Source organism: Drosophila obscura, unplaced genomic scaffold (genome assembly GCF_018151105.1).
Source record: "Drosophila obscura isolate BZ-5 IFL unplaced genomic scaffold, ASM1815110v1 contig_25, whole genome shotgun sequence".
Taxonomy (NCBI): domain Eukaryota; kingdom Metazoa; phylum Arthropoda; class Insecta; order Diptera; family Drosophilidae; genus Drosophila; species Drosophila obscura.
Window position 1 is genome coordinate 2,020,089 of NW_024542812.1, and position 26,896 is coordinate 2,046,984.

Here is a 26,896-nt window from a genome sequence, read left to right on the forward strand (position 1 = left end):
GACGCTGACGCTGAGGCTGACGCTGAGGCTAAGCCCATTGCGATCCACTTAACAGTTGCTCTTGTGCTCTTTCACCTGATTTCTGGTACTGTTTTGAACTTCCCTTTTCCGGTACAATACATCATATACTCAATAGCCATAATAATAATCAAGGTAAATAAATATATCGCATTGTAACAATTGAGGACAACATTTGAGAACAAAAGATTCTGTATTCTGTTGCCATCTCTCTCTTTATCTACCTCTATCTATCTATCTCTTGCTGTACTCTCTAATCTGCTCTGCTCTCTATTTCAAGGACGTTTTCTTATATTACACATTCAATAAAATATGCACATCAATAATTCACATTCATTTATCATATCATTTATCATATATCATTTATCGTTATTCGTTTTTGTTTATTTGTTGTCTGTCTGCCTGTCTGTTCTGTCTGTCTGTCTGCCTGTCTGTGTGTGTTATTCTTGAAGCTATTCAACTTCTAGCTACTTAAATGCCTCATATCTTACGCCTCTTATCTTACCCCCAATACATACACCTGCAGCTATTGGCTTAGCATTCTTTCGGGCTGATGGCAACGAATTGTGGATTTGATTTCCACAAAAAGTCTCCTGTTTGTGTGCATGCGTGTGTGTATCTGTGTGTGTTGTATCTGCTGCTTACGTATCTGAAGTTAGCTGGCTTCTGTTTTAATTGGTTTCTGTGCCCGAACTCTAACAGGTAAATTCACATTTAATCTCACATTTAAAATGTAAAAGTTTTCAATTATTTTAACTTAGGTTTCAGCCCCGGGCCCACTTGAACCCCCACCTATATGACCCTATGACCAGGCATCAGTCCCGGGCTATTGCTCGGCTTTTGGATTCAGATTCAGATTGAGATTTAGATGTACATGCCCAGGTCCGCATGGAAGTCCTGCAGATATGAGAGCAGCTGTGAGGGCGTGGGCCGCTGCTTTGCCTCGCAGTGCCAGCAGCAGTTCATAACGGTAAAGCTAAGGGCGGGAGGGCGATTAGGGCATGAGCAGGGGGCGCGCACACACAATACGGATCGAGTTACTCACAATTCATCGGGGCAGTTGACGGGCTGCTCCAGCCGGTAGCCGGCAGCCAAGTAATTGGTAAGCTCGAATATGTCCACCTCCTCGTGCGGCATCTGGGCGAGGGTGACCAGCTCCCAGTAGAGCACGCCCAGGGCCCAGACGTCGCCCTGCGACCCGTACACCTTCTTCTGCAGCGCCTCCAGCGAGAGCCACTTCAGGGGCCGGTTCTCGTTGTCGCCCAGGCAGTCGTAGTCGTCCGGGAAGAGGTCCCGTGACAGGGCGCCATCGCAGATCTTCACGTACGCCTCCTCATCCACACTGAAACGAGCAAGAGTTCGGCGGAGGGGTGGGGGGTTAGGGGGAGTGTGAAGCAGGGAGCACAGATGCTGGGGTGGGAGGCTCCCGTCAACTTACTAGCAATTGCGTGTGGCAATATCCCGGTGGACGATCCCCAGTGAGTGCAGATAGGCCAATCCCTTGGTGATGTGCAGCCCGAACTCCACCAGCTGACGGGTGCTCAGGGCTGAGCTGGACTCCCGCGACTGTTGCAAGTACCTTTGGAGGGGGAACAAGGAGGATACATGCGGAATTCTGTGGCACGAATCCGTCCGCCATACTCACATCTTTAGGTTCCCCTTGGACGGATAGGGATAGGCGATCTCTGGCGGGCCGGGCAGCTCGGTGTTGGCCAGGAGCGGGGCCAGGATGTGCTGGTGGCTGACTCCGATCAGCAGCGAGGCATCTTGCAGCAGGCAGGCCACCTGTGTGAGCGAGGCCCCATCGATGACAGTCTTCACCAGAGCGTCGCAGGAGTCGCCCAGCTTGCCGGCGTAGATGCGGCCGAAGGTGCCCTCCCTGACCAGATGCTCGTAGGTGAGGGCCCCCGGCTGGACACTCGGAATGCGGCGCAGTCGATCCTTGGTCTTCTCGCCGTGACTGGCCATGGTGATGGTGCTGCCCCCGTTGATGAAGCCCCCAAAGAGACTGCCACTGCCACCGATGCCACGGCTGCTCTTTGGCGTGGACATGCTGCAGGGCTGCTGGTGCAGAGGGAGAAAGAGAGAAAGAGAAAGAGAGAGGAATTAGGATATTCACTGGGAACATATTTAGCCCCTGGGGAGGCCTCTGCCCCAGTAGATCCTAAAGAGATAAGGATTAGTAGCTGCCTGAGACGGAAGCGCATATTGGCATATTCCGAATTGCAATTACAGGACTTCAATGGTCCCGAAAGGGCCCATTCCGCCCCGGGCAGGGGTCGGGGTGGAAGAATAGTTGATGTCTGCCCGGGAAACTGCATAAATTTCCATATTTCCATGCCCAAGTCCAGCTCTGGGACCCGTTTAATTTGGCTCCAAGATTGGCAAAGCTTCGGCCCCAAAAGGCCGCCTGGAACAAAAGCCAAAGACATTGTAGGAGGCGATGGCTGGCAGTCGCAACAGCAACGGCAATTCCAGCTGCCGGATTTGCATCTTTCAGTTTGCATCCGTTTACCGTTAGTCATGCACTTGGCTGTGCTGTTTCCCCTACCCCCAACCCCCAACCCACGCTCCCAGCCCCTAGCTTCAGCGCTCATTCATTTTAATGAATTGAGTTCCGTTTCCGCTCCGAGGCACTTGGCCCGATGCCGCCCTGACACCACCGCCCACCCGCCCAAGACGTTCGTTGCCATAATTTTGTCTTACTCTCTGGCTCGTACCCTCCCTCGTACCCCCCCTCACTCCTACGCGCAGTTGTCTTACAGCATGAATAATTTATTGGCTGGCAAAAAAGCTTTAATTCGCAGAGCATTATGTTTGCATAGCCTCCAGGAGAGGCTCCACTGGAGCGGAGCGGAGAGGAGTGGAGCTCAGCTGTAGGAAATTGCGAGCTTGTCTTGTGCAAACAAAAGTCTGTGATGCTAGCAGCAGTCGGGCAGATTTCCTCCCATTTCCCCCTACCAGTCCCAGTCACAGTCCCACTCCCAGACCCATCTCGAACTTCCCTTCTTCCACTTGGCTTCCAGCCTACGCAGCACATTTATTTTCATATAAAACCCGAAAAACGAGCAGCTCTGTCTGGGCTAATAAACACAAGAGAAATCACTTAATTTCTCTCTCACGCGCTCAAATCTGCATAGCTGTGGCGGGGCTCAAGTGGGATCCTCTGGGATGCCAGGGCCACTAAATCTTCATCAGAGCAGCAGGAGCAGCAGCAGGTGGACGTCAACTGCCCGGGGACTTAAATTTTATTAAAACAAGCGCCAGCAATATGCGGGAATAATATTATTTGGCGCGGTCCGGCAGTGGCCAAATGGGAGCCACAGGTACAGGTACAGGAGCAGAAACAGAAGCAGAAGCAGGAGGCAGGAGGAACACCAGACAGGACGACAAGGACATTGCCGGCATTCCGGGATAGGGCCAGCAGCAAGCCGGTAACAATTGCAACAATAACCACGACGACAACAGCCACGACAAAAGGCAATAAAAACAATAGTTGGGTTGGCTGCCTTTTGTTAGTGAATTTCATTTCATGATTGCCGTCATTGCCACTTTCCCGAAGGGGGAAACTCCCCCTTTACCCTTGCCGTTCCCCCGTTCTTTCCCCCTCTCTGGCTTGTTTGTGATTTCTGCTGTTTGTCCTTTATTGTATTTGTCGCTGTTGCTTCTGGCCGGGGCTGTCTGTCTGTCCGTCTGTCCATCTGTCTGTCTGTCGCTTTCTTCACAAAGAAAATTCAATTAAAACGCAACAATATCGCACTCCATCATCAAAGCTCTTCGCTCCCCGCTCTCCGCTGTCCCGCTGTCCCCTTTGGCTCTGCTCCGTACTGAAGGCTTGGATATGGTCCTGTATGGTCGGGATCTGCATTGGTTCCAGTGGGGCGGCCCGGCTATAAATCCCCGTCGCTCAACATGCAAACTGGCTCCAAGCAGAGACACAGAAACAATTGTCTGCACCGGCGACGCTTTTATGCGCCCAGCTCCAAAGGCTTAGACCTTGGCCCTTGCCTGGGCCTGCCTGGGTGCGTTAATGAGGATCCGCAGAACTTTAATTAGAACTCAGTTAATCGGTTTAGCATTAAACACATCGCAATGGCGAATGGCGAATGGCGAATGGGTTCGGTTAATTGTTATTCGCTATCTCCTTTACCCGAGTGCATCAATTAATTGGGAAATAACAATTTAAGCAACATCCCATCCCCCAATCGCGGGTGCCGTGCACTTTATCAGAATTTCTCTTCAAACTGGCAATCCCCAAATTGCCAATGAAAATGTTCTGTGGAGAGCTCCGCTGGAGCTGGGGCCGGGGCCATAACATGACGCTGGGTCGGCATATTAAAAGCCAATGTCGAACGAGGAGACATTATTGCTCGACTTTTCATTCGAAATTGCCAAAGAGTCGAAATATCTGCCAATTGCTCGACTCCCAGTACACCCCCCAGTACACACTTTCGCATCACATCACAGATCGCATTGCCATTGCCATTGCCATTGTAATTGCCATGGATACGATGGAAGAGAGTTTCCTGCCTTTTTAGGACCGAATTTCAGTGGTGGAGTGGTCTTGAATGTGGTGCTGGTGTCCTGCACTGGGCGTCAAGGAGATGACAGGCGTGGAGGCAATGCCGAAGCTGATGCTGATGTTGGCTTGCAGCTGCTTTTGGCTCTGTTTTGACATTTCTAATGACAGCACCACATGGCTGCCCTGGGTGGTGGGTCTTGCCTGCTCATGACGTAAGCACAAACAACACACAACACACAACCCCTGCCCACCCCCACACACTCACACACACACAAACACATCAGTGCACAAACACGGGCCTGACAGGCGTCTGATTTGCTTATGTCACTTGCAGCTCTACGGCTGCCCGCAGGAACAACAAACATCTCCTGCTGCTACCCACACCCCACACCCCACCCATCTACCCATCCACCATTCCGCTCCTCCCTTAGCTTGTAATTAAAAACGCTTGATGACAATTTTGCCGGGGACTGCGCCACCAGTCTGACATCAGTGACGAGCAAAACCAAAATGCAGTAGAAAACTTTCTGGCAACAAACATTTTCGCACAGTGGCTGGGACGTGAATATAATGAAGTTTCGCCGGTGAAACTTTTCATTGGTGAACCTCTGCTTAGATTTAGTTTTGGGCCAGACAAAACTTGCGCCCAAGTTCCCAGCGGAATGCATGCAGAAATGCAGCAGAAATGCATCCAAAGCAGAAGAATAATATTTTATTTACATTAATGTATGGTGGATAGTTGATTGCTGGCCATGCTTTAGGCTTAAGTCTTTCGTGTTCGATTAATTCGGAATCGTTAGCTTGTGCTGGTTCCACTGTGCAGGCCCCCAAAATGCCTGTCAACTCGTCGCCGAATGAAACTATGCAAATTGCTGATGCTGATGCTGTTGCAAATTTTACCCTTCCATCCAACCCCTTCTGCTCCTTCCCTGGGCCGATGTGGCAGTGGGAGCGGGTTGAGAATATTACGCATACGACCTGTCGCCTTGGCATTAGTGCTGCAAGCAGGGGGCGGCGGCTGAATGAACCGGAGCCCAGTCAGGTGGAGCCAACATAGAGACCAGAACTGGCTCAATTATATTTCAATTTACCTGACAGCCAGCTTTCCCTGTGATTCCCCTGCCTCCTGCCTCCTGCCTCCTGCCTCTTCTCGGAAAAGCCTTTAATCAAGGCCTCAGCTCGAGTTTTTCCGGAAGTTTCCCTCTGCCAGAACTTCCATTATTTCACAATTTCGAGGCCGATGCTGCCGGGCCGAACTGTGTGCGCCTTCTAATTTTCCGAGGGAAACTAATTTGAATTTCGTTTGATTTATGCCTGATCGATTGGGCCTGCCCTCCCTCCCTCCCTCCATTCCCCTTTGATGCATGGCATTTTGATGAGGCGATTCAGCCTCGTTAGCCCCGCCATTTAATAAGCGTTTCGGGTCGCAACACAAAAAGGTTCTCTCGCTTAATGCATAATTGAAAAGCGGCAAACCGGCTTGTGGAAAGTGCGGTGGGGCGAGGCGGGGCGGGGCGGGTCGGGCATATCTACTCTTAATTAAAGGTGGCATATACTTAACCCGAGTCGTCGCCTACTTGTACACGCACTTAATCACGCGTAATTGCCTTTCAATTAGACATCGCGTGTCCCGGCCATGCCCACAGTCCACAGACCCCGCCCCCCACCGCCAGGCAGCATTTTACAGTATACATTTACGAGAATGCCCTACAGATTTCTGCTTGTTGACTCCACAAATTAAATCAATTGGCAGTTGCAAACAGCAGTTCGATGACCATGGGGCCCATCAGGCCAACCAGCGCGAAAATATTATCGGAAAGCTGTCAATTAAATCCAAGGGCAGGGCATTTGTCGGTGGTTAATGGACAAATCTTGTTCCCTAGCTCTGAACGAACTATTTCCATGTAGCTCTGTCGCCTAAGCAGGGATCTGGATTCACTGAATACGTGTAGACGCTGCATCCAGGGCACAGGGGAAATCACTGCGGCCGGCGGTGGCAACAAAAGAAACATCCGCCACTCGGTCAACGGCTTCCGGTTGGGTTGCCTCCCCTGAGGCTGACAGGAAGCAATCAATAGTGTAATGCCAGACAAAAGCATCCGCCGCAGTTTGCCCCGGGGGATAAATGATGGTGGATCAGACCTGGAGGTGCAGCAAAAAAAACTGTGGAAAAATATGCACCGACTGGTCGGGCAATTTGTCAACCTTTGGCGACGGCTCGGCTTTTGTTGAACGGCTTAACCCGTTGGAGTGGCCACCCAGTGCCCGTTCACATACCACGACACCCATTAACTGTCCATCCTTGGGCCTCGTCCTTTGCATTTCCATGAAGCTTTTGTCGCAAGTGTAAATAATGCCTTTTAATCAAAAAGAACAACTGTGGGGGATATCCATTAAAAGAGTACGTGTCTCCAAATCGGGGACTGGGGCTGGCCCCACCCTGTCCCCCCTCTGGTGCTTGACTTTGCCCCATGCGGCGCGTGTCGTTTGCTGCTTTAATTACAAATTTCTTTAATGAGGAAACGACAAGATTTAAAATTAGCACCTGCTCCTGCTCATCCCCCATTCCCATCCTCCCGCTGCCATTCAGTAATATCCATAAAACATCGCGACATGCTCCGCGCTCCGAGCTCCGAGCTCCATGGGAATTAATTTCCAACTTTCCTTTGCGCTTTTCTTCTTCACCTATTCTCATCTCTCTCCCTTTTTGCTTGTCATTCAAGTGGCGCTTTGTCCTCGGCTCCTCCTTAACCCCTTTCTATTCTCAGACATTCGGCTCTCTCTCGCTCTCTCTCTCGTGCTCTTTGCTCTGTTTCCCATAGCAGAGGAAGCATCTTGGTGGCCGCTCTTCCGATCCAATATCCTAATGCCACTCTGGCTGCTGAGCCTCCTCCTACGTATCCACCCGCCCGTGATCTCTTTCTTTTGTTGGTGGCGCTGCAATAATATTTTGCAAGTGTTTCCAAACAAGCACAAAGCCATGTTGCCACAGCTGTCCGTAGGCGGAGTCTGGTTCTGTGTTCTGGGTTCTGGTTTCTGCCGTTTCGCAGCCGTTTTTATTGTTATGTTCCGCTACTTTTGCTGCCCTCCTTCCCTCCCCGTTTGCTAAACTTTGGCTGCACATTAAAGCAATTTGGCCAACATTTATAGACTGATTTAATAGAATCTAAGGGAGTGGTGTGGCTCGCCATGTGGCTGCGAGGGGTTGCCAGCCCCAATCGCTCCACACCCAAATGAGATATTTCCACACAAGTGAACAGAGCAGAGCATCTGTGTGTGTGTGTGTGTGTGTGTGTGTGTGCACTTGGATATAATTGTTTGACTAAATGAGTGGGCCCCACCCCCACGCCGCTCAGAATTGCTAAGCCCCCAAACGCTGTGCTACACTTCGCTTAACACTCACACATATGTAGAGGGTGGAGTGGAGCAGAGTGTGGAGTGGGGAGAGGGGAGGCCACTCAATGGGGAACACAACAACAATAATTATGGAGAGCATCCTCAGACTCCAGGCACATCTCCACATCCGTTGCACGCACGCAACCCAATCCCAATCTCCACTATTCGGTGGTGCAGAGGACGCAGACTGGGTAAGGGAATTCATTTAATTTCTCAACTTTGCTGCGTTCATGTGCATCCCTCAGCTATACTCCTGTCTGAGGATATGTTTGGTATATTTGTGCCTGTAAAATGTGTTCTATGAGTAGACAACTTAGTGCCAGTTGGTGCCGGGGCTTACAAGCCCTTGTTGTACCACACGGTGTCTAGGTCGGGTCGTTTCTTCTGAATATTTTCGCGCACCTTCGTCTCCAGGCTTGCCACCTTGATGGCCGCCCGCTGGCGGAAGCACGCGCAGCCCAGGGGCGTCGCAAAGATCAGCACGAAGCCGCAGAACAGCGTCTGGATGGGAGCATTCCAGTTGGGGTATTTGGATAGGAAGCCCCGCTTCTCGAGCACATTCATGAGCACCGGAGTCATGGTCATGCCCGGAATGGCCATGCTGATTCGACTCAGAATGACAGCCGAGATGCCGAGACAAGCGGCCTTCCGGGACACGCCCACTTCCGTGTTCTTCTCGTCCAGCAGGACGACTCCGTTGCGAATCTCCTGCATGCGCATGCAGGGAATATTTATGCAGTTGCCGGCAGCCACCGCCACGAGTGGCACCAGACGACCCACCAGTGGACTCATCTTCTTCACGGCCCGATTGAGAGAGAGCGCCGTGGCCAGGGCTCCGCTGGTGGCCAGGCAGTAGGAGGTCAGCAGCTGTGGCTTGCTGACGGGCGAGGCGCCCGACCGATTTGTGTAGTTGACGATGGCGTTGAATGTCTGATTGAACCACTGCCAGAAGACGACGGCACGGGTGGTCTTGTAGAACGCCATCATGCCGCCAGTGATGAACGTGTTCATCGGCATTTGGGCCGACATGCGGCCAATGATGATCTGCTTCTCGCCCGTCTCCGGATGGTAGGCCGAATCGTACAGGTACTTGGCTCTCCACACATCCTCGATCGTCTCGCACTCGGGCACCTCCTTGCCGGCCCTGTACTTCAGCACAATCTGGCGGGCCGCCTCCAGCTTCTTGTTGCTGGCGAGCACATTGAGCGGATTGGTGACCAGAAAGAAGTGCTTGGCCCTGCCCACAAACGTACTCTGGTCGAACTTGGGCTGATCAATATCCACACGGGGCAGTGGGGCCATTTTCGAGGCGATTCCTCGAATTTACGTCAAGTTGAGAGGCTACGTGGATACGACTCTAGAATTTTGTTAGTCTGGTCGGAAGCGAAGCTTGTGCCCCAACTGGACCCAGCTGAACCAGCAATCACTGGCTGATTTGCCTTGAATTTATTTGTCAGCTGTCACTGTGGCATGGCCCACTGCCCTCACACCCCCTACTTGGAGCACCTACTGGGAGCACCTACTTGGAGCAGAGCTGTGCCCATAATGGCTATGAAATTGAAGTCTAAACAAACAGAAATCGTTGAGCAAACACAATCCCGAGCAGAAGGAAGACCCTGAGAAGTCTCCATGGAAATTGAATATTTAATTATGCGTCGATGGAAATGGCGTCGGAACTTGGTGACGAAAATGGGCCCCAGACGGCATGGGGATAATGAGAGGGAGGAGAGCAGGATGTTGGGATACGAGGGTAGAGGGGGGAAAAGAAAAGTCACAGTCGCAGCTGGAAAAGTCTGAGGAATGTTTACAAGGACAACAAATGCGAGAGGCTGCCAGATAATTTATTCTAATTTCTGGGAGATTTTCCCACAACCAAAAAGTTAGCTTTCCCGAAAGAAATACGAGGCGGGGAGTAGGGAAAGGGAGGGCTGGGTGGATACTTCCCAGTTCATTTTGGGGGGAAACTAAGGGATTTATGGGGGAGATAAGTTGGCTGTTTGGGGTTAGTACGGATCCACTCTGCTTCATCGCTTGAGGGAAAGGAGGGGCCCGGGCCCGGGATGCTAGTCGCTCGATTTGAAACAAAAGCAAAGACACAGGGAAGCGGCAGACTGTCTGCGGCTGCCTGCATGGGGCACCTTTCGCTTATCTAAACAGTCGCCCCCACTCCACTCACCCACACGGGAGCCCTCCCATCGCATCCTTCGCCTCTCCGGGCACTGGGTTTGTGTGTCGCCTGCGCCCACCTTCCACATGAGGCATGCACGGGTACGTGAGTGCCGCACAGAACTTGCCCCACCCCAGCCAAAGGAGAGGCAGAGAGCCAGCAGTCAGACATCCTTGAGGGGGGAGGAGGAGGAGGCAGGGACAGCCGCATATTTATGAATGGAGTGGAATGGAATGGCCGGGCTCTTGTTTCGAGTTAACGCACTACGGGAGCTTTATCAGCTCGTAAATATAAATTAGAATTTAATTTTTATCGTCGAGGAAAGGTGGCTGAAGCAGAGCAAGGAGGGGGTGGCCTGGGGAGCAATCGTGTGGTGCTTGGGGCAAATTAGTGGAGTGGAGTGGAGGTGAGCCATGGCAACCCCGAAAGGAGACTCGACTCGGCTTCAACAGGATTCATTTCCATCTCCATTTGGCTGCCACGTGCCGCAATATTTCAAAGGCTTTGATTTACCCGAGGGCAGCTCCCAGCTCCCAGTTGCAGCTCCCAGTTCCAACCATTTCCAATCCCAATCAACCCCCTTGGGGCAGCTTATGGGGAGGGGGATGGGAGATGGGAGATAGTTCTCTATCGGCACTCACCTGGGTCAGCTGCGAGGAGGCGTAGTAGGATATCCTCGAGGGACAGATCGACTCTGGCTTCGAGTAGATTGTTTCTCCGGTCTGCGTCTGGTCCTGGTCCCTGTCCCTGTCCCCCATCGGGAGCAGTGCGGTGGCGTAGGGTGTGGGGATGGGGGAGCTGCGGAAACCTGTAGAGTGGATGCGTGTGGTCAGTGAGGATTGGCGGAGGGTGGAGGGAGGGGCTGTGGGCTGTGGGCTGGGGTAACTCACGGTCGAATATGCTGCACGACTTCTTCGTCTCCCCGGGGTATTTGTTGAGGCTGGCGATGGTCGCGTACGAGCCGGTGGCACTCGGTGGCCGTCCGAGCGGGTCGAGGCGGATGAACACGTTCTGGTGGCTGCCATAGGCCGCGGTGGTGAAGCTTGTACTGCGGGAGGGGAAGAGCAGAAGCAGAAGCAGGGGCGGGAACAGGTGTTAATGGGCGGTGGAATGGCAACGGAGGGAGGATAACTTACTGCAGCGAGTCCTGGCGGAGCTGCTTGCGAGCCCGCAAATACATCATGCTGGCCACGAGGCCCACGGCCAGGACCAGGCCGAGAGCACAGGCTGCGGCACTCAGCAGGGCGGGTCCCTGGGAGGGGGCATGGGCGGGGGCCGGCGACTGGTTCGGTTCGGGTGAGATGCCTGTTGATTGGAGCAGATGGATGGTGATGGATGATCCACTGGAGTGGCTGGGAGTGGGACTGGGAGTGGGAGTGGGAGCACCTACCCTTGGCACAGATCTTGTTGCGCTTGAAGTGGAGCCTGGTGTCGTTGAAGCGCGGGGGTCCTCGCACCACCATGTTGACGTTGACGGGCAGCTGGAGGCTGGCGTTGCCCGTGCACGGCAGGTACACCAGGAAGGACTCGATCTCCTGCGGCACCAGGCCCTTGTGGGGGATGCTCAGCGTGGGCGTGCCCAGGGCGTCCTGGTCGTTGGCGTACTCGATGCTGATGGCGTAGGGCAGCTGTGGGGAGTGCCGCACGTTAGATTGGGCCGTGGAGTGGAGTGGAGTGGAGTGGCGTGGGGTCTGGTCAGGTGTCTTACCGGATAGGCGATGAGGCTCTGCCAGGAGAACTCCAGCTCGTGGACGTCCGCGGGCACCGGGACGGTGAAGTGCATCGCGTATGTGTTAATGGATCCCTCGTGCACGTAGAACAGATCCGCCTCGAGTCCTGCGGAGGATAGGGAGCCACAGAGAGAACGAGTCAGGAGGATGCAGGGCAGACATAAAGGGAAAGTTTCCTCGCAATTTGCTGTGGCACACCCCCGTCCATTAGCGTGGCCCTCCTCCCGCCCCCCCCCCCCCTTTCACCCTGCTGAGCAAACTTTGTGCATTTGCTGTTTGCTCTCCCCTCAAGTCCCTTGCCGACGCCCTTGAGCGGAAATTGATTTTCACTTCAGCACAAAGGAAAAGGAGAGCGGCGAAGGGTGGTGGGTGGGTGTAGGGTGGAGGAAAGGTGGCAAGGGAGTGTGGCACGAGGTGACAACACTGGCGGGTAAACAACACCCAAGACACAATAATAATCGAAATCGAATCCGTCACTAGCAGCAGCGTCGCGACGCTGCGGGTCGTAGGACAGGCTCTGGGACTCCCCCAACTCAGAGAGTGGGAGATAAGGAGTGGTGGGTAGGAATGGGAGGGGGTGGTGTCGTGTGTTAAAAAAGGTGTCAAATGCTGCGGGAATCATCTTTCGGTGGAGTGCTGGAGAGCTCTGGCCCCTGTCCGGGTCCGGACTGCTTCCTAATCCTCTCTCCATCCTCCCACCTTCACCTTCCTTCCCTACACGCTGGCAATGTAAGACGAGACGAGCTGCTTGGGTTAAAACGACGTGAAATTAAATTTCTTCATCCGCTTTCATTGTTGCTCCTCCTCTGCCTCTGCCCATCCCCCCACCCCCTTCTGTGTGGTGCATTATTTACTCCCGGGGATCAGAATAAGCTTCGCTTTGCATGGATGCCAGCAGGGGAGCAGGGGGAGCAGCAGGAGCGGGGAATGCTGTTTGGTCTCTTCAACTTTCCGCTGCTTCTGCCTCTGACTGGCTCTGCCTCCGCTGCAGACTTCACCGGATGTTGAATGTTGCGATTCCGCTTCCGGCGGACCGGCAGAGTGGGTGGGTGGGTGGTTCAGTGGGTGGGTGGGAGTGGCAGAAGGAGTGTTGTGTGCATTTGGAGTGGAACAAAGCGCTCCGCGTGCTGTGCTGCTTAAAACAATTTCAAATCCAATTACAGAAAAAGAAAAGCGCTTTCCGTTCGCTTTCATCCTTCAATGTGGCCTCCACTTGAAGCATCTTCATCTTCCGACTGATCCAGTGCCCCAGCCCCTGCCCCAGCCCCAGCTCCAGCTCCTTCTTCTATTTCCATTTCAGCTTGGATTCGTTTTAGAGTCCCAAATTGCTTCGCCCCCCCACAGCGTACGCCGCTCTGACGCTGCCACAGACTCTGCGGCAGAGTGGGGCACGTGTGCCACTTTCCTTTGGCGTGTCCTTCGGTCACCTGCTGCCTGCTGCCTGCTGGCTCTCCCAGCGAACGATCCCGCAGAGCAAACCCCGAAACACAACCCAAAAGTGACTCCCATCAAATATGCACAAACAGACGAAAAGGACATCTCCACGCAGTCCTTTCTGCCGCTCTTCTCCTGTCAAAGGACAACCCTGACAAACTGTTCTGCAAAGGGTGGAAGGGGAGGGGTAGGGGTAGGGGGCTGCACTTGCGACAGCCTCAATTAATTCAGTTCCCTCATCTCGATTGGCCTCTTTGGGCGGGTGGGGGGTGGGGAACAGAATCCGCGAACTGCGCTTTGAGCATCCTGAATTGGCATTCCCACCCCCACCCACACACACACCCACCCTCCTCTCCAACCTGCCCAAGTTCAACCTCCTTCTGGAGTTATCTCCTCCAAGTGACTCCCCCTCCCCACCCCATCCCCCTCTGGCCGTGTCAAACTTTGCTCGTCTTTCATATTGCGCGTTCCTGCCAGTTGCTGCTGAACTTTTCCTGCGAAAGTTTTCCCCGCTTATGATTCATTCCCATTCCCCCTTCCCCTTCCCCCCCCCTGCCATAATTATAATACCTGCAATTGCGATTGTCTGAAGGACTCCGCCGCACACACGTGACGCTGCAACCGCAACGTGGGTGCAGAAGGGGAAGCGGGGAGGGGACTGGCAACTGGAGACTGTGGGGTCTGGATTGGATTGGCTGGAGAGTGGAGGGTGGAAGGCAGTTCCGTGTTAGTTTTCAGCTCTGGCACACTTTGCATAAAAGATTAAGAGGATAATTAGTGTCATTAGTGCGGAGACAGCAACCCTTTCCCCTTACCCCCTCTCCATTCTCTGGGGAGTGCAGTGGCACCTTGTCGCTGATTAAAGGGGAATCCCTGCAATCCCAGTTCCCTGCAATTGTCATCCGAATCAGAGGCGAGAATCGCCCAATTGGCACAGATTCCAATACCCTCCCCTCATGGTGGCTTCCAAGTGTCGAACCACCCCTGGAAAGGACCAGCAAGGGACTGGCGCAGGACCCACAGGGATGGAGCATATTAATGTGGGATTTTCGGACTGTTTTCTATTCATTAAAAATAATTTTCTTTTGCATTAACTTTTCATTCTTTCAAGGGGAAATTTGCTCCGTTTACTCTCTGAAGGTTGAGTTCTGCCCAAAGGGGGTGCGGTGTGGGCTGAGGGGGAAGCTGGTCCGAGGGGGTGGGGGATCGGGAAAAAGGAAAAGTGTGCACATCAAAGCGAAACTTGTTGAAATTGCATTTTTACGCACCCTTGAACCGGGAAAGTCTTCAAGGAGATGGTGCGGAGGATGCAGGGGGGCGGGGAGTGGGTGTCGCTGTCGGTGTCGCTGGCAACGAATGCGGAAAAGAGGAAAAATTGCTGCCGTTTCTGGGGCAACTGACGGGAGAACAGAACCAAATTGAACTCAGAGGCGGAAAATTCTCAACAAAAGCGTAAAAAATATTTAATTTCAATGTTGTCGTCACTTCATTGCAGAGACAGGTGGGGGGAGGGGAATGGGGATGGCCCGAGAAGCAGCAGAAATCGTGGGGCGGACGGGGGCAATCGTCGAACTTTGTTTACAGTTCCATGGCACTCGCAGACACAGAAGATGGAGAAGCCCCAAAGGATGCAACATATTGTTGTGGGGGGGGAGAATCGAATCCCATTTCCATGCTGCAAGATGGTCCTGGGAGGGGGGTCTTTCGGTAACTGGAGCCTGCCTTCCGCTTGAACGGTCTTCCACATGGGATGGTGAGGGGAGTGTGGTGTATTGGTGCTGGCAGGGGGAGTGCGGGTCAGTTTGTTTGATTTCATGCTGCTGCTTAATTTTCCACTGGCAACGGCAACGGCAACGGCAACCATCCCCAAAGCGGGCGGAATGTGAAGGTGGACGGTAGGTGGGGAGGGAGAGGGGTGTTAACTGGCAGTTAAAAACATAAAGAGCTACAGGCAGGGGGTGGGTGGGGAGTGGAGTGGAGTGGTGAGGCCAAAGGAGAGAAAATCTCCAAGCAATCGACCAAAGCAAAAGGAATTTTCACAGAGCGACAAACAAAGTGGAAAATCTTTTGAGTTGTCGCTAATGAAATCCGATTGGCATGGGCCGGACAGTGGGCGGGAGGGGAGGTGAGAGGTGCGCAAATGAGAGGAGTGCGGGGGTCCCTCTGGAGGGCGGCAATCGACAGGAAGGTGCCTGCATTCATGCCCCATCGACCTCGAATGCAATTGAAAGCCTTCAAAGAGAGTGGAGGGGAGTGAATGCATTTCAAGCACAGGGGAGGGAAGCGACTGAGGTGGAGAGACATCAGAAGTAGGAGCAGGGGTAGGGGTGGGCGGAGTGCTCCATCCATCACTCTAGTATCCATCTCCATTTCCATTTCCATTTCCACTTGATGTTGATGTGGATTTGGATTATTTTTTGGGCCATCAACTAATTGAAGTGGCTCTGATTTGGCAACTAGGAAACGGAGGGGTGGCATAGGCATAGGCAGGGGGGGCAGTGGCACAGCCGTGGCCTGGATAATGAGATGGAAGCCTTTATGCTCCAATTACAGTTAAGTGCCGGAAAATGCTGTGACCAGCTAAGCGACGAATGATGGAGTGGCGGAGTGGCCAGGAACTGGGACACCTCTCCACTTCTGCCCCCCTTGTGCTCACAATTTCGGAGTTCCACTTCCTGCACCCTCTCCCCTCTTCCCTTTTTACCATTTTCCATTCCGATTCCTGTGATCCATTAATCAACGCGAGGAGCAGGAAAATCGCGAGCCAAACGACAGGCACGAGGCCATTCCGCTGTGGCACGTCGAATGAATCCTGCCTATGACTATGTCCCGGACCATGGAGAGGGGAGGAGTGCAGAGGAGTGAGAGGCGTCTTGGCCTTGGAGCCGATCTGGAGCCGGCGCCATCAATAACAGGAATTCGCGTGAAGCAACAAACGCAAAAACAAGAAAACAAACAACGGAACAGCAAAACAGCAAAACAACACGGAAAGTAGGCAAGAGAGAGAGAGAGAGAGAGGGGGGGTGGGGTGGATAAGCAGGGGAAGTGGCAGGAGTGGGAGGCAGGAAAAGCTACTTGCCGCTGTCAGCAAGGGGGGTGGGGAACGGAAATCGATTTGTGTGCGATTTGTTCTGTTTTCCTCCATCGACTCCAGCGACTCCTCGCTCCACTTCCATACACTGCTCCACCTACTCCCCACTCCCCCCTCTGGTCAAGTATAATTTCAGAACTATTAATGACCACGACCCAAGAGTCCTGGACTTGGGGGACTGCCTGCTTGTGCTTCCGTGTTCCGGGATCAATGAATGTGTCCTGTCGCACTTTGTGCCCCAACTATTAATCATCGCTCGGTGTGGGGAGGAGTGTGCCTGGAAGGGGGGCGTGTCAGTCTGAGGTTTGTCTCCAAATCGAAATGAGGTTTCATTACGGCCAAAGGAGAAGGGTGTGGGGGGAGACAGGAACTGGAACTGGGACTGGACTTACCCATCAGTTTCATCACCTCGTGGTGGCTGATGAAAATGTTCAGATAGCCGCTGACCGAAGGCGTCCGCCAAGTGGCCAACGAGAGGCAGAGGAGCAGCAGCAGCTGCGGCAGGGAACGGGCTCTGAAGCAGGCCATGGCGTGGTGCGGAGGATGCAGTGGGGGGGCAGGATGCCTAGTGGGTGCAGAGTGCAGCCAATAAGTTGTCAGAGCATGTGCCCAGCGCTTCCATTTCAGGTCCGCTTCTCCACGTCCTGCCTCGGATGCAGTCGGTGGCAGCCAATCTCAGGGTGTGGCCTGGCGGGACTGGCAGGGAGGAACTTCCTGCTTTTTTGAATGTGTGAATTTGAATCCCAGCACAGAGGCCCAGAGCAGAACAAGCGACGCGGCTCTGAAAGAAGCGCCAAAATCAAATTCCAACTGCTGCTAACAGTTCCGGATGCAATGGGCCGGTGGGTGGTGGTTCGGTCTGCCGTAATTTGGAACTTTTCAGCCTCTCCTTCCGCCTGTGCCCCCTTCACATTCCTCTCTGGTTCGGGCTTTTCCAACTCCCGAACTCGGGCGCTCAACTTTTCCTGTTTTGTTTTGCCTGTCGTTGCCGCTGCTGCTGCTGCTGCCGCTGCTGCTGCACTTCCCACTCGTCCTCCTGCTCCTTTGGCTGGATTCGCTTGTCGCCTGCCCTGCGCTTCCGGCTCTGGCAGACTTTTGCAGGACTTTTATTGGCTGAGCTCCTGCGAACTGGCCCCGATGCTGCTCTTCCTTCTGTCTGCTCTGGTGTGTTGTTTTGCGGCTGCCTGCTGTCACATTGACCAGTCGATGGCACATAAAAGCTGTCGCTGTCCCTGCCCCTGCCCCGTTCCTCGTCCTCGTCCAAGTCCTGTTCCTGTTGAATAGAAAGTGATTTATTTTATTTCAGTTTGACTCGAGAAGCTGCCACAGAAGTTGCACATGGAAGAAGCTGAGGAAGGATGCAGATGGGATCAGTGTGGGGAGGGTGCGGGTCCTGTGGTCCTGGGGTTGAGTGATTCCCTGCCAGAGTCAACAATTTGTAAATGCGAATTTCAGGGAATAAAAAGTAATTATAAACTTGAGAGAAGATTAACAACGGCTTAGAGGATTCCGGAGGGGCTGCATCCGGAGGAGACTCCGTCAGAATTCACTTACATACACACAGCACACATTTGTGGCAGTATCAAGGGAGGGGGAAGAGGCAGGGGCTGCCTTAATATATTTGAGGTTATATTTATGTGTTTGTTTGGCATAAATTATGAACTGGAAAAAGGGAAAAACTTTTGGCATTCGAAATGTTTGTGGTTCAAGTGGTTTGCCTTTGCCCCCCCTACCCGCTGCCCGCTGCCCACACCCTCCGACCAGCCCCTTCCCTGGCTGTGGCACTGTTTATTCAGCTGTTCCTGCCACTGCTGCTGCCCCTCTCTTCCCCTCAATCCCTGCTGGTTGCGTGTGCAGGTAACTTGAATGGAATTCCAACTGCAACATGGGGCACGCAGGAGAGTGAAGTGCAGGCGATTGTGGCAGGGGGCAGGGGGAAGCGTAGGCATGACAATGGAAGAGGCAGCTGGGGAACAGGAACGGGAACAGTCGAGTGCTTCCAAAATGAAATTGTTGCCAAGAAGCAGCAGCAGCAGCAGCTGCCCCACTTGCCCCAAATCTCCATGGGAATTCTCTCCTCTTCTCTCTCTCTCTCCCTTCACTCTGTTTCCTGCCTTTCCTTTTTCTAGCCGCAATAAAAATCGAAATCGGAAAAGTTTGTTGCCTTCGCTTTCCCATTTCCCGTTTTCCATTTCCCCTTTCTCGTTTTTCTCGCTTTGAGCATTTTCGAAATTTTAAAGTTTTACAAGCGGAAGATAGTTGTGGCAGCGGGCGGAAAGTGGGCGTGGCTAAAGAATTCTGCGGCCATTTTAATTAAACTTATCTGCGGCCAAAAAGTGCCGCAGGATGCCAAGAAGGAGGCAGTTGATTAAGAGCCAGATCAACATCGGCATCTCCATCATCAGCATCTCCATCATCAGCATCAGCAGCCAGGGAAGGATAAGGAAAAGGATTCACATCTCGGCATTCGGAGCCATTCAACGAATGCATTCATTAATAATTCAAAAGACAAACAAACCCAACGAAGGGGATGTGAATGTGGGGGGGAGTGGGGGGGGTGGAGCGCCATGTGAGTGTGTTTGCTTTGGGGGAGTCTCTGTAACTGATTTAAGTGGAGCAGCAGACAAACAGCCAGCAGGGCGCACTTCCGAGCGCTGCTCGCGAGGGAGATGCCACGAAAAGGGTGTAACAGGAGGCCACCCCACAGTCCCCCCTCGGCGGCTGATACTCCCCTCCCTGTCTTAGTCGATAACATATTAACGACATCGACTCAATCATAATCAGGAGTGGAATGGAGTGGAGTATGGAGTAAGGAGTGGGAGCTACTGCTGAATATTTTCTGCCTAGTCACACGAATCATCTGTCAGTCAGTCTGCCACGCCCCCCGCTTCCATATGCCCCCTCGGAAAGTGACAAATGGATCCATGCGGCATTGTCTGCACAGCCGAGGCACGCTGATGAGATGAGCAAAAGATGAGGCCATAATGGATGCTGGGGGCTGGTGGGAAACTTTTCAATTACTCGCCACGAACTGTGGCTGAAGGAGGAGCAGGCACTGGGTGGGGGGAGCCGTGCCCCAAGTTGGATCTCTAATGAACAATCATCTTTGCTGCTGCCATTATTTCTGCTCCACCTGCAACTGCCTGGGCTGGCTCTTCCATTTTCCCTGCTAATATTTATCGATGTGTATTATTTTCTCCGTTTTCGCTGGCTTCCCCCTGCCCCCCCACAGTGGTCCTAGATTGAAAAGGCTGCCGCCGCGAGACGCCCCGAGGCACCTCCCCGGCTCGTTTCAATTATAAAATGGCTTTCGCTTCTAATTGAATGGTGGGTTTGAGCGGGGGCTGGGGGTGGACGCAGAGTTAATATTTTATTTCGAGCAATTGAACGGCCCTTCCCCCCACATTTCCAACTGGCTTGCCCTGTGTGTTTGCTTAGCGTTTCCAGCTCCAACCCCACAATCCACAATTCACTTTCCGGCCCCCATTTGTTGTTGCTTGTTCGGAGCCAACAGCCGCGGGGCCTGCTCGAGCAGCAACAGAGACGGCGAGTGGATGATCCTTCCTCTAACGATGAACAACCTCCGACAGGGAGTGGGACATCCGTCTCCTTGACTATTAAAACTCCGATGAAATCTATTTGGATAGCCCCAAAAACGGATGCGAAAACAAAAACAAATTTCGCATACGACCGGGTAATTGGAGGGGCCGCCATCGCCATCATTCAGTAAGTTGAAACTCCAATTTAGTTTTGCCATCGGCCCTGATTTACGTATAGTTTTTGGGCCCAGAACGTGGTATCGAATTGCACATCCATCGAATGTTTTATGGTTCGTATTTGGGGCTGTCTCATTAAATTTAAATGCATTTCCCGCGGCCATTCGGTGTTGGGTTCTATTTGGAGAACAAACAACACGCAGCTCCCCGGGATGGACTCCATTAAACTGGCGTAAATATGTCGAAAATGAACTGCAATTGGAATACGCGGACCCAACCCGTACACGGGGCAGCACGACAAATGGCCTGGCCATAAATTCTGATAACTGATTAAAAGAAAGGAGCGACAGTTGGACACTGTTTACCTGACATTCGCATTCCCATTCGCATTCGCATTCGCATTCGCATTGTTGTATATTTAATGCGCAAATGTTGGCGAATGTTTTGCCAGCGATGGGGGGAACCTCCCTCCTGCCTCCTGCCTTTTGCCTCTTCTCTTCCGGTCTGTACTGGGCCTAATGTCCGAAATGTTCGTTGGCCTGGCTAATTTGTACAGCAATTAATTTACATTAAGGAGAATGGGCGGCTACAACTGGCAACTGAGTGGCAGGGGGCATGGGGCAGAGGCTACAATTTGTTTCTTTTTTGTTTCATTTTGTCGCTGCGCTTCGACGAGCAAACGATTCTGGCCTGCCCGCCCCCCATGTGTGTGGCAATTATATATATATGTATATGTGTACAAATACTCTCGTATACATGCCCCAAAATGCCCCACGGCACTCCTGATTGGGGTGGGGGTCGTGGACTGTGGGCCGTGCAATTAAATTCGAAATTTGTGCAATTTCGCACGCTGACAGTTCCCACTTAATGTGGAAGCTGCTCTAATTACAAACTGTTTCGGAACAACTATTGCAATTATGCTACCCATAAACCTGGTAAATAATTGATATTTGAAACCATTTCATTCGACTCCGGGCGCTGTCTAGTGGGCAGCCTTCGCAAGTGTGAACCTGAGTGGATGTCAGCACCGTTTGGTGGCTAGATTGGAGTGTGAAGCTGTACCTTTAGGTATATCCCAAGGAACTGTCCGATGTGTCGCATCTTTTGGCTTTAACTTCTCTACATCGCAATGCACTTCCTCTGACTCCTCTCCAAGCACAAACACCATATACCCTTGTAAGCTGCTTGTGCTGGGTACAAAATTAACCAAAACTGGTCATTTGCAAACCAACTGTGGGGACTGACACTGCTCCCGAAAGGCGTCAGTTTCCCATGGAAACCAGATCAGAGTTTACACCAGAAAAGCCAAGGACTGACCACACCATTCATTCCCTCACGGAGCTGCCCCCCAGCTTTTCCTCCGAGTGTAAACTTTTGCGAACGGCTCCGCTTGTTCGTATGCAAGTGATTCCCTAGCAAATAACCTCATAATGACCGTCTCACATATCCAGTGCCACAGCCAAAGCCAGAGCCACTGCCAGTGCCTGATCCAGGGCCTGGGCCCAGTGGACCCCCAGCAACCGGGCAGCCGGGCAGCCGGGCAGCCATTCAACATGAAATACAACCTCAATTACGTTTTACGAGTTTAACTCAACACCGTGCGGTTCTCTGATGGGAATTTTCAATATTATGTGGCGTAAATTTATTGCGCAAAGTGACAGAAAAGGAGCTAAGCGACAACACCCAGCACTTTTATCTGCCAAGTGCCATAAAAGTATCTCCACGACAGACGGGGGCCATTTTAAAGCTGGGCGAACGGCCGTTCGACAATCCCCAGGCCCAGACAATGGGCAATAATCATTGATTTATGGCTGTCATTTTGGTTATTAAAATGATATTTTGAAAAGCAAACGAGAAAATCTGACTTGGCAGGGCGACTTAGGACTTAGGACGTGGGGGCCGACATCAGAGGCTGCTATCTGGGTCAGGCCACAGCGAGAGGCCCCCTCGCTGCTCCCGCTTTTGAGTTTTATGCCCCTAATTGAAACATCAAGCAGAGTGTCCCACAATTGAGCGCTAAAAGCGTGCCTAATCTATGCATATTTTTACCAAAGACCCCCTAATCAGGGTCGGGGCATGCGGCATAAACTGGAGCATTGGAGCAGGACGTGGCAGGACGTGGCAGGACGTGGCAGGACGTGGCAGGACGGGGCAGGGCTAAAAGACGAGTAAAGTTTTCTATGGGCTCGACATTTAGTTTCGCTTTCTTGTTGTTGGGTCCAGGAGCACTTAGCCATTCAATCAACGTTGGACGGTTACCCTGTCGTGTCGAGGCGTTGGCGTGCAAGGATTTGGGTGTGGGATACGATACGACGGGGAGGGGTGGGTGGGCTGTGCTAAGTGTTGGGTCTGCCCCATTCAGAGCTGGCGAAGCGCAACGAAAGATTTGCATTTTCCTCTTTATTCTTTGGCGGGGGGGAGTTGCTCATTTTCAACGGAGCCGCGCAGCTGAGCTCCTTTTTGGGCTCCACTTGGACTTGCATTACCGTTTTTATTGCCTACTTTTCAGCACTTCGTGAGGGGCCAGGAGCGCAGTGAGGGAAAGGAAAGCTTTTAATCTCGCACATTGCAATTAGTGTCAGACGCCATGTCCACCCTCTAAAAACACACACACATACAAACACACACACACACAAATACATTCACTTCCTCTTTGGGCAAATTCACGCAGTCACGCAAGGCGACAACAAGAACAGAAGAGAACAGAAAAAAAAGGAAATAACGTGCGGGGAGGGGGGGGTATGAAATTATTTATTTAGTTCCAGTTGAAAGTTTGAAATGGGTGCGATTGACTGTGACGGGCTTAAGCGGGTGTTGAGGCCATCCGTGGCGAGCAAAAACACATTAAATGCTTACTTATCGGCAACGCAATCGGCTTTCCGGCTGTCAGCACTCGAATGATGTGGGCTGGGTGATGGGTGCCCAGACTTAATCCTTTTACGAGGCGATTGGACACAGACACTCGCGATACGCGACACTCGACACTCGACACTCGACACTCGCGCACCACCAACAACACCTCACTTTGTCCTGCACTCTGACGCTGGCTCCAGCTCTGGTTCCGATTGAGTGTGAGCCCTGATTAGCACGCCGTCAATATTTTCCGTTTCACTGGGATGCACCTTGGGCGCCACAAAATAACCGCCACAGCGACAATGACAACGACAACCACAACCACATCCACAACGATGATGTCGTCGGCGGCCCTTATTAATGATTTGGCTTTGGGGTCGCGGGAACAGCTTGTTGTTTGTGTCAACGATGACTACTGGACGGACAGGAGGGCTTTACCCGTTCTCACGCACACACGACAGCGATGAAAGCAATGAAAGCGACGTGGACTGCGAGTTCCGTTCGAGTGTTCCGCTGCTCGAGGTCCTCGGGTGACCGTTTGTTCGAAGAAGTGGCGAGCGACTGAATCAGAAGCAGAAGCAGAAGCAGCGACTGAATCCTGAATCCTCTGCCGAGCACTCGACTCGACTGCACTCGTTCCGAAGCTTCCACGAAGTCCGGCTCGGCTCGGCTCGGCTCGGCTCGTCTCCGCTGTGGGCACATGCGCAGGGTCGGCTGGGTCGGCAGGCCAGGGCAGGGAAGGGAAGGGAAGGGCTTTGCCGAAATGCCGGCAGTAAGTATTGTGTCCTGCGGGGCCTTTTGCGGGAAGGGTTTTCAGGGCAGGAGAAAGGACAATTGTTTGTTTTGTTGCTGCCCGCCTGCCCTCCTGCCTGCCTGCCTGTCTGCCACATGCAACTGTTGCGCATTTTTTTTGCAAATGGCTAGCGATAAATGCGGTTGTTGTCGTTCTTGCTTAGTCGAGTTCTAGTTCGTTGCTGGCAACTAGTTCGTTCACTTTTCGAGAGTCCCAACTTACGTTTGGGAAACGTTAATTTCATTGTTAAAATAATCCCATGGAGTTCTGCATTCAGGTATGACCTTCGATCAGCTCTCTCTTAGCTCTCTCCAACTCTCGTTCCCTGAAGCTCCAAGTTCCGCATTCTCCGTATTCTCGTTCCGGTACGAAGCATCACTGGGAAACGATGGCAGGGCGTGGAGTGTAGGGGACCTCGAGAGTGATTTCAGTTGCATTTTGGGGCATGTTGCGTGGCATGTGAAGGCATATCTGGCAGAGAAGGATGAGAGGGTTAACCCTCTAGTGAGTTGTGGGGGAGGGAGAACAATGCAGCGAGGTGGCCAGCGAGAACGGTGACATACACACAGACACACACAGACAGACAGACAGACTGGCAGAGAGACTGGCCAAAAGTTTATCTAATTGTTGTAGTACATGTACCATAAGTGAATAGGAGTATACACGGGTATGTGTGTGGAATCTGTGCTGGTTTGTGGGAGGGAGTGAGACCTGATGTATGGCTCTGACAAGTAGCCCAATTTCGCAGCAACAAAATTCAATTTGTCACTCAAAAGCCCCACGACGAAACGGAGCAATTTCCTGGCAGCAGAAGGAGCCAACAGGCCTGGTCGGTCGTGGCAACAATCTCCCAACTAATTAAATAAAACGAACTCCGAACTAAGCAAATTGGGCGACTTGTCGCAGTAATTACATCAAAATATCTAAAAAAGAGAAAAGAAGAGAAGCAGCACCGAAGAAAGAGCGAACTATGCACAAAAGTCCAGGCGACAGGGAAAAAAAAAACCAGAAACAGAAGTACTTCTCGTACTCGTATATATGAGCTCTGTCAGCTTGATTCATTTGGCAACAAAAACTTTGGGCAGTTGGCTGGGGAACGGGGAAGGGGGAAGTGGGACAGCGACAGGTCCTGTCCGGCTGACAGATGGCCTAGATGGCCGCACTCCACGCTGAGGAGGGGCCGACATTTTTACGACAAAAAGCTTAATTTGCTGGAAGAACGAATGTCAATTAAAATTTTTTAATGAAATAACTTTCGTTGATTTGTTCCCTCCCCTCCCCGCTCCGCGCCGCTCCGTTCCGTCCCAGTCTGGATGGGACATGGGCGGACAGCTACAGGAATTCAATTAAAAAAGGTTGATTAGTTCGCCATTAGATCGGTGGGGCAGGCCGCCTCATTACCGAAGCCAACAGGAAAGGCCCCAACTTTTTCTCAGATCTCCCACTTGGACGCCACATCGCACCCTGGGACACTTTTGGACTTTTAATTAAGGCCAAAAGTGCGAAGGGCAATCGGGCAGGAAGCAGGAAGCAGGCAGCAGGCAGCAGCAAGCAGAAGCGAAGAGGGGCACTGAGGAAAGTAGCGAATCGAAATGAAAAGAAAACCAATTACCAATCATAACAAGGCAAGTCAAAATAATTGAAATTTTCATGGCTAACCAGCCACGGCAGAGCGTTCCGCCGTGTCAACCCCTTTTCAATTCTGCAATCTGGGGACATTCCGCTGCGAGCTGTTGGCACGTGGAGCACGTGACTCAAATGGAGGCCATTAGGCTGCCATCAGGTTAACCTGCCAGTGATAAGGCCTTGATTTCTCAAGGGGTGCCACCAGCCACTGATAAGGGGACCAGACCACTAATCCCGCCGTGCAATCGAGGCACACTCCATCCCCATTCCTCTTCCAACGAGCACTCCCTGCCCGACTCATTCCACCGCCTGGTAATGCACGGAATATGGGAGCAAAAGCTGGAGAAAATGGAAAAAAAAAGAGAAGCCCGTGAGAGGTTAAGCCAGAGAGTAACCCCCAAACAATGCAACAAATGGCAGTGCTAAAGCGGATAACGGACACAATAAGCAGCCACAGTAGTAAATGGAAGTGGAAGTAGAAGTGGAAGAGCACTAAATAGTTGCAGGAGAGCAGCAGGAAGAGCTGCCACAGAGTGCCAAAGTTCACACCAACCCCACCAGGGGGAGTGCAGGAAAAGGGTGGGATGCGGAGAAGGATAAAGATAATAATGCGAGAGTAAAAACAAATATGCGAGACTCGATCTGCGGCAGAGACTTGGCTGAGACTGAGAATGTGTGCGAGTGGCAGCCACGCGAGCGACAACAAATAGAAAATGGAATCAAATCGCAATAAAACGAAACGAAACAAAACAAAACAAATATAAAAGAATCGCAGGAAAGGGGGGAGAGAATGAGGGAAAACTAAACGGAATCCCCCTAATGCAGCATGTAAACAGAATGGGCACGTGACCTGGAAGGGAGCACCCGGCAGGGCAGAAGGAGGCAGAGGCAGAGTCTGGACTCTGGAGTCTGGAGTCTGGAGCTGCGGGATAAGCAGCAAAAGTTGCCGAGCGGCCAACAAATTGCCGCATGAAAGTAATCCTGACAGGCTGCAGATTGTTGCGCCATCATAAAACCCCGTCGGAGGTGGACACGGAGGCGTTCACGGACATTGAGACGGCGCCAGGATCTAGGATCCGAAAAGGGAAGCACTTTGCGAGCTGGCAGACATTGTACTGCCCTGAGGGTGGAGTGTGGGTTGTGCATTATTCACACCAGCAATGACCATGCTGCCCCCCATTGCCATTGCCATTCCCATTGCCATGGCAATCCAATCCCCATCCACGACTCCGATTGCATCTGCAGTCTGCCTCGACTGGCTGTCAAATCAAACATCTTTGGAGCAATCTCAAACTGGCAAGGCGAGGAAAAGATGACTGGCCAGTGGATGGCCGTTCTTCGTGGCCGTTTCCCCCACAACTGTCGAACCATTTGCTGCCATTTTCGGTGACTTCCTTCATCGCTTCCACTCGCTTTGGGACTCGGGACTCTTCTTTTATATGAGTTGCAGTTGAAATACTTTTCGTCTTGATGGCAACTTCTCCCCGTCCGGGCAACTGGCATTCCGCCACGATTGCCTCACGTATTTTCCAGCTGTTAATTAGCTCGAT

General features: G+C 52.3%; 2 protein-coding genes across 2 annotated transcripts; both read right to left on the reverse strand.

Moving 5' to 3' along the window:
• Window positions 1-547: 547 nt before the first annotated feature.
• Window positions 548-23,255, reverse strand: LOC111079133 (tyrosine-protein kinase RYK). Its single transcript, XM_022374152.2, has 11 exons — window positions 22,931-23,255; window positions 16,751-17,631; window positions 11,812-11,939; window positions 11,494-11,731; window positions 11,240-11,408; window positions 10,994-11,151; window positions 10,745-10,911; window positions 1,664-2,079; window positions 1,457-1,597; window positions 1,064-1,360; window positions 548-994 (listed from the first exon to the last, which is right to left on the reverse strand). The coding sequence occupies exons 2-11, from the start codon at window positions 16,884-16,886 to the stop codon at window positions 883-885; spliced, it is 1,962 nt and encodes a 653-aa protein (XP_022229844.2). The 5' UTR covers window positions 16,887-17,631; window positions 22,931-23,255; the 3' UTR covers window positions 548-882.
• LOC111079135 (sideroflexin-1-3-like) lies at window positions 8,273-9,390 on the reverse strand. The gene has a single exon (XM_022374154.2). The coding sequence runs from the start codon at window positions 9,236-9,238 to the stop codon at window positions 8,273-8,275; it is 966 nt and encodes a 321-aa protein (XP_022229846.2). The 5' UTR covers window positions 9,239-9,390.
• Window positions 23,256-26,896: the final 3,641 nt, after the last annotated feature.